Consider the following 13,233-nt stretch of genomic DNA (forward strand, 5'->3'; position numbering starts at 1 on the left):
TTTTCATTATGCACCATGTAATAATAAAATGCTCTAAGCAGCACACAGCTAATTCTTTGCATGGTCTGTGTGATTTCTAATTGTTTGAATAAACGCATGTGATTGAAATGCCATATAGACACACAGCTGCACCCTCTGAAAATAAGGCTTTTCTCCTCTTCCTGTTAGGAAAGGCAAACATTTGAACATGAGGAAGAGGTAAGATAATTCAGGGCTCCACTGCAGAAATTAGATACACTAAGCTGTTTAATATTTTAAAAAAGCTTGAAGAGGTAGCAGGAAAAGTAAAAATTTTAAAAAAAATCATATGACAACCTGAATAAATGTCTGAAAAACTTCTTTGAGCTTCTTGTAAGGTTTTTTGACCATCAGGAAAACAATGATAAATCAAGGTGGTATATGTACCTCCTCCCATTTTTCCTCAGTGTCTGCAAGGTAAAAGATAAAAATCGGAGTACCTGCCGATTTTACTCCACAAATCATTGCTGACTTATAGGGGGCAGTGCTCATCTCCATTTCAAGGTGCCAGTGCTGTCCAAAGACATTATCATGTGGCTGGTAGGGTGTTCGGAGCACTGTTACCTTCCCACTGAATTGGTACCTATTTGTCTACCCACATTTGCATGCTTTCTTTCAAAATGGTTGGCAGGAAGTGAGGCGAGGATGGGAGCTCACCCCATTGCATGGAGCTTGGGTCTTGAGCCTGGACTGCCGGCTTTTCAGTTGACAAGCCCCGAATTTTAACCCTGAGCCACCGTGCCACCCTTTTTAAGGTAAACTGGCTACAAATAACTGGCCCAAAGATACCCAGGACAGATTTGAACCTGAGTTTGTCTCCTAAATTCAGTTTTTTAACAATTGCTATTCTCTTGCGGATTTATAATAGTCCGGGAATAAAGACAATTCATTGATAAAACTACAGTATAAAGGTTGCCACAGGTAGAGTAATAAAATGTTCATATGATCCTATTCATCAAAAATAGGGAAGTATTGAAACATCCTGGGAATGAGAAAAGCCAGCTGTCGCTTGCTTCTTTTTTAAGTAACTGTAAAAATAATTCTTCACCTTGAAGGAAGCAAAATTCTCAGGGTTTGTTTATTTAGATACATTGCCATTGGAGTCAGACCAGGAAGAAAAAGATCTGTCATTTTTCTTTTAAAAATGCTAAGCGATCATTTTGATTAAGTTCTATTCTATGGACTAACAGATAAATAACAGATAATCAGAGTTGGAAGGGACCTTGTAGGTCATCTAGTCCAACCCCCGCCCAAGTGAGAGACTCAACACCATTTCTGACAAATGGCAGTCCAATCTCTTCTTGAAAATCTCAAGTGATGGTGCTCCCACAACTTCTGAGGGCAAGCTGTTCCTTTGGTTGATTGTTCTCACTGTCAGAAAGTTTCTCCTTGTTTCCAGGTTAAATCTCTCCTTGTTCAGTTTCCATCCATTATTCCTTGTCTGGCCTACAGGTGCTTTAGAAAATAGCTTGACCCCTTTCTCCCTGTGGCAGCCCCTCAAATATTGGAAGACTGCTATCATGTTTCCCCTGGTCCTTCTCTTTACTAGACTAGCCAAGCCCAGTTCCTGCAACCGTTCATTGTATGTTTTAGTCTCCAGTACCCTAATCATCCTGGTTGCTCTTCTCTATACTTTTTCTAGAGTCTCAACATCTTTTTAATAATGTGGTGAACAAAACTGGATGCAGTACTCTAGGTGTTGTCTTACTAAGGCTTTATAGAATGGTATTAGTACCTCCCTTGATCTTGAGTGTATCCCACTGTTAATACAACTTAGGATTGCATTAGCTTTTTTGGCGGCGGCTGCACACTGCTGGTTCAAAAATAAATAAAAATAAAACTCCAAGATCCCTCTCACAGTTACTGCTATTGAGCCTGGTTTCACCCAGTCTGTATGTGTACTTTTGGTTTTTCTTGCCTAAGTGTAGGATTTTATTTTTGTCTACATTGAATTTCATTTTGTTAGATGCGGCCCAATGTTCTTGTCTGTCAAGATCCATCTGAATCTTGAGCCTATCTTCTTGGGTGTTAGCTATTCCTGCCAGCTTAGTATCATCTGCAAATTTGGTAAGTTCCTCTTCTATTCCCTCATCTAAGTCATTAATGAAGATATTGAAGAGTACTCGGCCTAAGACGGAATCTTGTGACACCCCACTGCTTACTTCCCCCCATGCAGACTTAGACCCATTAAGGACTACTCGTTGTACAGTTTGCCAGCCAGTTGCAAGTCAATCTAGTGGTGGTGCTATCTATTGCACCTTTTTCTAGCTTACTAAGAAGTAGGTTGTGGTCTACTTTGTCGAATGCCTTGCTGAAATCTAAATATATTACATCCACGGTATTTTGCTGATCTACTAATTTAGTCACTATGTTGAAGAATGATCTGTTCGTAACAAATCCATGCTGACTGCTAGTTATTACTTTACTAAACTAAACTGACTAGGATTCTGTTGAAGCATTTGGAATTTAGAACATTACCTCTTGGCTCTCAAATACCATCCAGGATAGCTATCAGGTTACATACAGATACTACCTATAAATGGTCCTAGTGCATCACCAGTCAATCAGATTAGAGCTGGGAAGGACCTTGGAGGACTTCTAGCCCAACCCCCTGCTCAAACAGGACATTCTATACTATTTCAGATAGGTGGCTGTCCAGTCTTTTTTTAAAAACCTCCAGTGATGAAGCACCTATAACTTCTGATGGCAAGCTGATCCATTGGTTACTTGTCCTGACTGTTAGGAAGTTTCTCCATAATTCCAGGTTGCTTCTCTCTTTGATTAGTTTCCGTCCATTGTTTCTTATCTTGCCTTCTGGTGCTTTGGAAACTAAATTGACCCCCTCTTCTTTGTGGCAGCACCTCGAATGCTGGAGTACTGTTATCATGTCACTCCATAGTCCTTCCTTTCTCTAGACTGACCATACTCAATTCCTGCAACCGTTTTTCATGTGTTTTTGTCTCCAGGCCTTTAATCATCTTAGTTTATTTCTTTGCCCTTTTTCCAAAGTCTCAGCATCTTTTTTTCAATGTGATGACCAAAACTGGGTGCAGTATTACAGGTGTGGCCTTACTAAGGCTTTATAAAGTGGTACTAATACTTCACATGATTTTGATTGTATGCCCCTGTTTATGCAACCAAGGATTGTATTAGCTTTCTTGGCGGGGGCTGCACACTGCTGGCTCATGTTTAAATGATCGTCCACTAGGACCCAAAGATCCCTCTCACAGTTAGTTACTAATTTTGAGCCAGGTTTCGCTTACTCTGTACTTGTGCCTTTGGTTTTTCTTGCCTAGGTGTAAAACCTTCCTTTTGTCCACATTAAATGTCATCTTATTAGTTAGGACCCATTGTTCACGTCTGTCAATATCTTTTTGGATCCTGAGGTTGTCTTCTGGGATGTTGGCAATTCCTGCCAGTTTAGTATCATCTGCAAATTTGATGAGTCCCCCTTCTATTCCGTCATCTAAATCATTTCTTTATGAAGATATTGAAGAGTACTGGTCTAAGATAGAACTTTCTAGTACCCCACTGCTTACACTCCCTCCATGTAGACATAGTAACATTAAGGATTATTCATTGAGTATGGTTTGTCAGCCAGTTACAAATCCATCTGGTGTGATGCTATCCTACATTTTTCTCATTCACCAAGAAGTAGATTGTGGTCTACTTTGTCAAATGCCTTGCTGAAGTCTGTGTTAGACTAATTTAGTCACTTTGTCAAATAATGAAATAAGATTGGATTGACGTGATCTGCTTTTAACAAACCTGTGCAGGCTACTAGTTATACATTTATTTGTTTTTAAATGTTCACAGATCTGTTTTTTTTTAAATTATTTTTTCCAGTATCTTACTAGGTATTGATGTTAGACTAATTGGTCTGTAGTTTCCTGGGTCTGTTTTTTTTTAACTTCCTTTTTTGAAGTTGGGAACCACATCAGCTCTTTTCCAATCCCCTGGTAGTTCCCTGGTGCTCCAGAATTTTTTAAAGATATGGTAAAATGGTTCTGAGATAACATCTGCCAGCTCCTTAAGAACTTTGGGATATAATACATCAGGTCCTGGTGATTTATATTCATCAAGGTCAGACAGGTGTTCTTTTACCATTGTCTTGCTTATTTTAATTTTTATTTCTAATCTGTCTTTTAAATTATGTTTTTGGTATGTTTGGCTATAGTTTCTTTTTGTGTGAAGACTGATGCAATGAATGAGTTAAACAGCTCTGTTTTCTCTCTACTGCCTGTTACTTCCTTGCCCTATTCTCTCTTTAGTAGACCGACTGTTTCCTTGGCTTTTTTCTTGTTATTTATATGCTGAAAGAATTTTTTAAACTTATATTTGACTTTTGTTGCAAGTCTTCGTTCATTCTGAACCTTTGCTTTCCTGACTTCATCTTTGCAGACTCAGACTATCTGCTGATATTGTGCCTTAGTTACTGTATGTGTCCCTCTTTCCATATTTTTGTACTTATCCTTTTTGTCTTTCAGTATATCAAAGAAATATGCAACAAAATTTTACAGTATAGGAACATGGAGCTACCCTGCTGAAAATATAAATAGGTTCTCATCAGTTTCACTAGGATCTAAATACGTTGGCTTTAATAACTGGCACCTTAATATTAATTCAGCTGGGCATTTGCCAGATGCTGGGGGACTGCTTTGAAATGCTATGCATAGTAGATACTGCCCATTTTTCTGTGGCTCTCTAGAGAACCTAAAACCCTATGGTTATCTGAATTTGGAATGGAAATGGGAACTCGGTACACAAGAGTCACTTTTCCTTCTGAAATCTCATTCTTTAGCTGCCCTTTCACAGGCCTCCATTTCATTATTTTGCTCCTAAATGTGCAAATAGGTATTTTTATGCCTTCCTCTTTCTGTTCTTTAATTTGTTACTATTTACACCTGGAAATGACTTCCATAAATTATATAGGAAATGCAATGCAGTGAAGTTAACACTGCTGCTGATTTAGCATTTCTTGCCTTTTTAAAATTTTTGCAGCCTTGCAGAGATTTAAATAATTACATACACAAACACAAACATATAGAGCAATTCATCTGAATTTTCTTAAAATACATCATAATAAAAATATATCATTAAATAAAATAACAGAGATGACCATTCTTTAATTTTGCTATATCTTTGCTACTTTATAGCAATTTTAGGTTGGAGGAGGTCCGTCCCCCACCGGACATATTTCTTTATGCTTTACCAAAGGAATAGTGATGGCAGAAACTTTGCTTATAAACCAGAACACAGGAATATCATATTGTAATTGGTGCATATTTTTGCTGAGGTTAACCGTGCATCAAATTTGAGTCACAAAAGACATTCAGTAGGTGCTTCCCATTGCAACAAAAAGTATAAAAATAAAAACATCTTCATAAAATCTTGTGACTAAATTAAATATCCAAATAGGTCCTCTATTGTATAAATCAGCATATAATTATGATATGTATATTAGTGTATTTTATGTGTGTATAATTATATATACATATCATACGTGCACAATCCAGACAATGATCAGATAATCACTCCTAAATGTGTCCTGAATAAACAAGAAGGTATTAAATGTTGTGAATGTGAAAAAAGAAATGTGAGACACAAAATCTAAACTAAGTGTATCTTCCTGTATATTATGGTTCGTCGCACAGTCAGATATTCAGAGTAGGTTTGGCATTTTTCTCTACCTGGGATATAGAATAGAATAGAATAGAATAGAATAGAATAGAATAGAATAGAATAGAATAGAATAGAATAGAACAGAATAGAATAGAATAGAAGTGTGATTGGACACACAAGGAATTTGTCTTGCTGCAAATGCTCTCAGTGTACATAAAAGAAAAGATACATTCATCAAGAGTCAAGAATTATAAGGTACAATACTTAATAATGATCCTAGGATACAATAAGCAATCAAATCATACTAGGAAACAGTCAGTATAAATCATAAGGATACAAGTGACAAAGTTACAGTCATACATATGAAGATGCATTATGAAAAATATTGTTATTTAAAGTACTTCTATTCTACCTTTCATCCAAATTTTCAGCTTTCCAAAAGGCTCTTCGTAGCTTTCAAAAATCCAAACTGAAATTAACTAACAACCCTCAACAGCAATAACAAATTCATTGGATTGACATAAAAGAAGGGAATTGAAATGGGGACCTCCAGAGGAAAGGAGATCCAGAGTCTTGGCACAGTGACAAGGATGTGCCGCCTATAATTTTTCCTTGGTCACAGAATACCAACCATTCCCAAGATGTTAGTCAGTATGAAAATTTCTATGAACACAATGAAAAATTAAAATGGGAAAGAAATCCATTTGGGTTCATAATTTTAATGCAAAGCTTAATTTTACACTTTCAAATCAGTACAGTTATCAGAATTTAGCTACCCTTTACAATCAGCACATTGCCAATTTTTTTCAATACCTAAGCCACAAAAGGAGAAAAATGGCTGGAAGAATTGTGATGTAGAAAAATAAATGGGAATTTGGAAGATCTTCTCCCTTGTACATACTTCCTTCCATCTGGCTTATATGTGAATAAGGCAAGCAGTATGAAATATAATTTTGATAGGCTGGTCAAAGGACACCATCAGGTTAATCTTTACAATGGTATAAATCAGGCCTCAGTGATGCTTGCAGGTTCTGAATATTTAGCTATGTCCCCTCCAACAAAACACATTGCTGAAACATGTGAGATGATTATTTCATTATATGGCAGAGATGTATGTAAACTTTCTGAAATATGGCTTTCCAAGGCCATCCAGTCAAAGAATATCTGAGACTTATATTTTTAGACATTTGCAATAAATAAATAAATAAAACACCATTCCCAAACAGTAAAGCAATATACTTAGTACAATGCAACTGGGTAGATAAGTCATATGAAATTAATAGTAAGTGCTACTTGAAATGGAAGTTTTCAAAGCCTAGGGTAACTAATAAATAAAGATTTGCTCAAATACACCTCTCTGTTGAAGGATTTTCCTGAGCAAAGTGCTACCACAAAAAAAGGCCCTGATCAAAGCCATAATAAATATTGAGTTAGAACCTCCTTCTCTATACTGCCTCAGATGATTATCTGGATGGTATGGCGTCAAGAAAGGCCTTTTTGTGGAAGTACAGGTGGTCCTTGACTTACAACCACAATTGAGCCCAACCTTTCTGTTGCTAAGTGAGACACCTGTTAAAGTGAATTTTGCTCCATTTTATGAACTTTCTTGCTACAGTTGTTAAACAAATCGCTGCAGTTGTTAAGTTAGAAATATGGTTGTTAAGTGAGTCTGGCTTCCGCATTGACTTTGCTGGTCAGAAGATCAGATGACCCCCAGGACACTACAACCATCATAAATACATTGCCAGTTGTCAAATGTCCAAATTTTGATCACGTGACAATGGGGATGCTGCCACGTTTGTGTGAAAAGGAACCATAAATCACTTTTTCCAGTGCCGATGTAATTTCAAATGGTCACTAAATGAGTTGTTATAAGACGAGGACTAACTATTAAAATACCTTTGTTTTAGTTTCCTATTGTATTCTTTTCCGGACACTGGTCCTCTGCTAGCCCTCTTTTTCATTTTATTCACATTTATAATTGCAAAGTCCTAGCAAAATCTCAGCGCCGTCTTCTTATTATTGGTGTCATTTATTTTTACATGAAAGCACTTCCTTTTATTGTAAAGCAATGCATTTTATTTTAAGGTCTTTTTTCCAGGTGTGTGTGCAACATTGACTGTTCACAAACCAACTTCAATCCTCTCTGTGCTTCCGATGGAAGATCTTATGATAATGCATGTCAGATCAAAGAGGCATCATGTCAAAAACAGGAGAAAATTGAAGTCATGTCTTTGGGCCGATGTCAAGGTAATGCTGCTAGCAACATTCAATTGTAAAATAGTTCTCCATTTTTACTCTGTTTTGTTTAAGAGAAAGAGAACTGGGAAAGAGGGAGCTGGTATGAATTATTGCAGTATTAGACATTTCTTATGTTTTCCATAGATTTTCAAGCTATGAACAGATGTGACCATAAGGTTCTTTTTACTATGGCTCACAGTCAAGGGTACAGTTGTTCAGCATTCTTACATTCAATTGAAACAGAAGATAAACAACCACATTGCTGCTACGTCTTTGTACACCAGCCTAGATTTTTGGCAGTACTTATGATATATCCAAACAGTGTAAGAAGCAAAGGAAGAAGATGTACCAGGGTTTTAAAAATAAGTTGAAGTCTACATGCTGGGTCAACAGGTTCTGCATATCTTGAGCTGACCTAAAAATATTCCACGAACACAGAAACACACACATACACACACACACGTGGATTTACAAGGCTTTGCAGAAAGAAAGATCCCTTTGACAATACTAAGAGGTGATAAACTCTAAGGCAGTGGTTCCCAACCTTCCTGCCAACAGTGACCGGTTTCAGGGGGGAAATTATCTTCCACGGACCAGGGAGGGATGGTTTCATGCACAATCCTGTGCATGCGCAGATGAAGCTTCACTCACTCACCCATCACTCTCGTGGCCTGGTTCTTAACAGACCAGGGACCAGTACCATGGTCCAGGGGTTGGGGGACCCTGTTCTAATGAGATTGGAAATGTACTCTATTAGTGGTTGTGGTGGCTGCAGTTCTCTTCCCATTCCCACTGTCTCCCTTGAAAGTGCCCTGTATCACCTCAGAGTTTCAATCTGCCTTCCAGATGGTTTTGCGTTTTAACTCCTATCATTGGCCTTGGTGGCTGGAGAGAATAAGAATCTGGAGAGCACCAAATTATGGAAGATGGCTATAAACTGTGGGAGTTAGAATACTTTGATTCCAAGAAAGAATGTAGGAGACCCAACTTTATTTCTGTAAGATTCTAAAAAAACTTTCATTTTTCTGACAAATTTGTACCTCTGAAAGTATCTATATAGCTCTGCTTTCCCTCATTCCCCCTTCTGTTGTCACAGAAAAGCTCCATTTAGATTGAGCGTCATTGTTAAACAAAAGTCTGAAAGGAACATCTAGATCAAGCCCCTAATCCAACCTTCTGTCAGGTAATATCTGTATGTATACAAAGCTTCTATTGACAGTTGGCAACAGCTGATTGTAACAGACCCCAGTTCCAAACAGAGCAGGGTGAGACCAGGATTTGGGTTCTCTTCCTTAGAATTGTACTATTAACATATGGACATAACATAAAGTTGTCTATTCTTGCATATCTCTATATAAGATGTGTTCAAGTCCAAAGTGGATTCTGGTAACCAGACATTAGCTGCACATATGTTCTGGGTACAGCTGTGATCCAGCCATAAATCTGTAAATAGAGCATTTATTTTGCAAGGAAACATTCAACTGGCCCCCAAAATACCCTCAAAGACACACAGCTTACCTTTATCATAGCTCTGTTCAGGCACAATACCCACCCAAGAAAATTAAAAATAGGTGAGGGACATTGGACTATGACCAATATCTCCTATATAGGAATTCTTGACCTCTCCAGAAGGAGCTGAGAGATCTGAAAGGCTTTTGATATGTCTTCACTCTGTGAATATAAAATAATCACTGACAAACTCGACTGTTTTACCAACCAAGACCAGAAGCTGGAAGGTGTTTCTTTTTTCCATTGCAGTATGTATAGTTATATCTCCTAAGAATCCAGCTGGATTCTTTGTGACTTCATGAACACAATGCTATAGTTTTCTTATTAACAGAATGAATTTGTTTGCCATTGCTGCCGTGAGAGAAGTGTTTTTGATAACCTACAGACATAAGATCTTCTTTCTAAATACCCAACCATACAACTGTGCTGGGCTTCTAAGGTCAGGCAAGGCCAGCATTTCTATGTCTTGGTAAGACACAGATGGTTCATCAATGTGATTTCCTGCTCTCCAACAGAACAGAGACCTTATAAGTAAATCATTTGTTCTGATTTGAATTTCATTTTTTTGCAGTATGCAATAGATATGTGCAATAAAATAAAATATGTGCAATAAAACTCCAATAGCAAAAATATTTACTTTCTGGGGTTTCAATATAGCCCATGCATGTCTGTTCAGAAATAAGGCTGACAATACAGACTAGCAAATGTAGTTTTAATCATTTCATACATGACTGCTGTTTCTCATTTTTCCTCCTTTCATAATCTACTCTGGATTTTTTAATTCTAGTGGGAAACAGCTGACAATCTCAAATATAACAAGTTCTCAGAAGTTCTCTTAATTAAATAAAAAGTTCATTTGGGACTTCTATGAGATTTTGTTTAGTTGGAAAGTTCATTTATTTCCAAGAACTTCTGGTTTGTTTAATTAGTTGTTTAAAAAAGGAAAGGTGTTCATAATTTACACATTGCTTATTCATTTATTTATACTTTTAAATATTTGCTGAATGACTGGGGGAACTCCACAAATATAGTCTGACTGTGTAAATAGTTCATAATAATTCCTTTACTTTCACAGTTTTTGATAGAGGTGTGTGTATAATTAAACATTTTATACAATTCTTTTGAACTATTCTTATGTAGCCATTATGATTTACAAAATGCCAATAATTAAAATAAAACAAAACACAGCAATGTAACATACATACAATGCAAACTGTAATTACATTGCATCGGAAATGCAAATCTATTATCTAACCCATTGTTTTTTTCTTCTAATAAACATTCAGTCAGTTATGTCCACCAAGACTTCCATTTAAATGCAAATAAAAGCCACGTTCCTCACAGCAATCGGGAAACTATCCATAGTCATTCCATTGAGCTCCCTTGGATATTCAGTAAATCTCCACAGCTTTCACAAAACTGTTCAGATATATAGATTGAGAATGAAATAAGTCATAAGGTTAAAATGTTTCTGCCCCAACCAAGAGAAATCTAACTGAGGCACTTCAAATTTAAATCCTCTACAGTTTATCTGAGGGGGTACAAGATGTGACTATGGCCACTAAATTGGTGACTTTAAAAGGGATTAGATAAATTAATGATGGACTCATCTATCAAGAATAATTGGTCTTGAAAGCTCAATATTTTTTTGTCTTGTATTATTTCCTGGTGCAAGAAAATTATATCTCCTTCTCTTGTATGTGAGCATCTTATCTGGGAGGCTATCATGAGAAACAGAAGGATGAACTAGGAAGAATCTCGGTCTAATCCAGAAGGGATTTTTTTTTTATTGTATGTACAGTCCTGTAAATCCTTGTGTACTTTTCTACAATCTTTGCTTTAAAAGATTGCATTGGCTTTAGAAGAAAAACATTTAATCATTGGTATAAAACTAAACTGTGAATTACAGCTGCAATTTTAAAATGCAAGAGAACCATTTAGGGATTTGATTTCAGTTTGCAACCAAAGTAAACAAATGCAATGTCTTTCAGATAACACAACTGCCACTACAAAGTCAGAAGATGGACATTACGCAAGAACAGATTATGCGGGTAAGTTGTATCACCAAATGTAGACATGTATATTTGAAAAAAATGAAGTCATAAATGAAGTCTTTTTTCATTTCCCATGAAAGAAAAATAGGATTATCCTCAATAGGAATTCAAGCTTAAGTCAATGAATTGGAGCAATTGCTGTAACTACAGAAAAAAAATCCTTGTCCTCATTTTTCCAATTCCCTCCTTCTAAAATTAATTGGTGTGATTGAGAAAGCAGATACTCCTCAGAAAGTCTGAAGACTTTACTTGGATAAATACTACACAGATTTCCAAATTTCATCTACTCCACACCAAACGTTATTTAAATGAATGGGTAAAGTGGATTGAGAAGAAATGTAAAACTGGCTTTTAGCTCCAGTCAGTATTTAAATCTTGCAAAGCAATCTGGGAGTTCATATTCTACCCAGTGCCAGATATATTACACTTTTGCTCTTTACTCCAAGAATGACAGTCCATGTGGAAGATGGAAATCATTAGCTTTGAATTGACATGTATTTTATATTGTTTTGCTTTCATATACAGAGTACCTAGCTCTCGTGATAGTCGTCTTCTATCATTAAATCTGTGGAGGGCTGGTTGATGCTGAGAGAGTTTGGTTGAAAGAGACTCCCTTTTAAACCTAGATCTTTGATTTTTATGAACCATTATGGTTGTGTGTTATCAATGGGCTACCTTTCCTTTATGATGAAAGATAATGTAATGAAAGTACACGCAATATGTTTCTTGTGCTAAAATATGTTAGCCTTCAGGATAATTGTACCCTTCTTTCAGAATTCCAACAGATACGTTTTTCATAAATTTATGATATTGAAATCAATATAATGCAGTTCAAATACTTCATGATCAAGGTAGTTCCTTGCCAGGTAAATATAGCATTTTAACAAAAGGTTGAAATAAATGAATCAGTTGATGTTACTGCTTTTAACATTGATACTTCTTTTCATCTTAATGAGTGAAATTGCCCCTATACCCCATTTTTGCTACTGCAAAAATGAGTTCACATTAATCATGGTAGCATCCACTTTGTTTAAACTTCAATTAAAAAAAAAATCAACATGTCACAAAGCTGGGGCCAATAATTTCTTACAGTTCATTTCTAGCTATTCTCTGTTTCTAACTGGGATAAACATTGCACCATACTTACACTTGGATGCAAAGTTAATTAGGTATTTTAGAATAGTTTTTTTTTTTAAAAAAAATGATAAATGGCTTTAATTTATTTGAAAACACCAAACAAAATATAACCTCGGTTCTTGCTTAATATAACGGTTTGCAATATAATATATATGTAAATGTTATTTAAGGTTTTATCAAACATTGTTTGGTGAGGGTAGTACCTTCAGTTTAGTTTTATTTTTCAAATCTGTTTTACTAGGAAGATTAAGCTTTAAGGAGTCTTCAAATGTCTGTCTAGATTTTAACAGCTTGAGTTGAGGATTGAGAATAGGAGTGCCAGGAATGTAATCATTTTTAAAAATAAGGCAAGAAAGGTATTTTTCTTTCCACTTGCAATTTTCTTTGAGATGAGTAAAAAAGAACTTAATGAAGGAACAGTCTTTTGAGTGCTTGGCTTATGGCCTTATTACACTAAATAAGAAATAGTGAAGCATCTTTTATTTATTAAGATTTTACTATCCTTACTTGACAGCAAAATATTCCTTGCTTCCCTGCAAGGCATAATGTGAATTAAGAACAAGATTCACTGGTGCATGCAAGGTGGAACTTTTTAAAAACTGTGTTTTTTTTTTTCATTTTGAAATATCTTTGTCTTATGAATACCTGATGC

General features: G+C 36.1%; 1 protein-coding gene across 1 annotated transcript in view; it reads left to right on the forward strand.

Annotated features, from left to right (window-relative positions):
• The window catches only part of TMEFF2 (transmembrane protein with EGF like and two follistatin like domains 2), a 250,986-nt gene that overhangs the window by 187,358 nt on the left and 50,395 nt on the right, over positions 1 to 13,233 (forward strand). Inside the window, exons 6-7 of the mRNA XM_026697244.2 lie at positions 7,742 to 7,890; positions 11,382 to 11,441. Of these exons, the coding sequence (XP_026553029.2) occupies positions 7,742 to 7,890; positions 11,382 to 11,441 (209 nt within the window). The remainder of the gene's footprint in view (positions 1 to 7,741; positions 7,891 to 11,381; positions 11,442 to 13,233) is intronic.

Source organism: Pseudonaja textilis, chromosome 1, assembly GCF_049901715.1.
Source record: "Pseudonaja textilis isolate UNSWEBS1 chromosome 1, rPseTex1.2, whole genome shotgun sequence".
Lineage (NCBI taxonomy): Eukaryota > Metazoa > Chordata > Lepidosauria > Squamata > Elapidae > Pseudonaja > Pseudonaja textilis.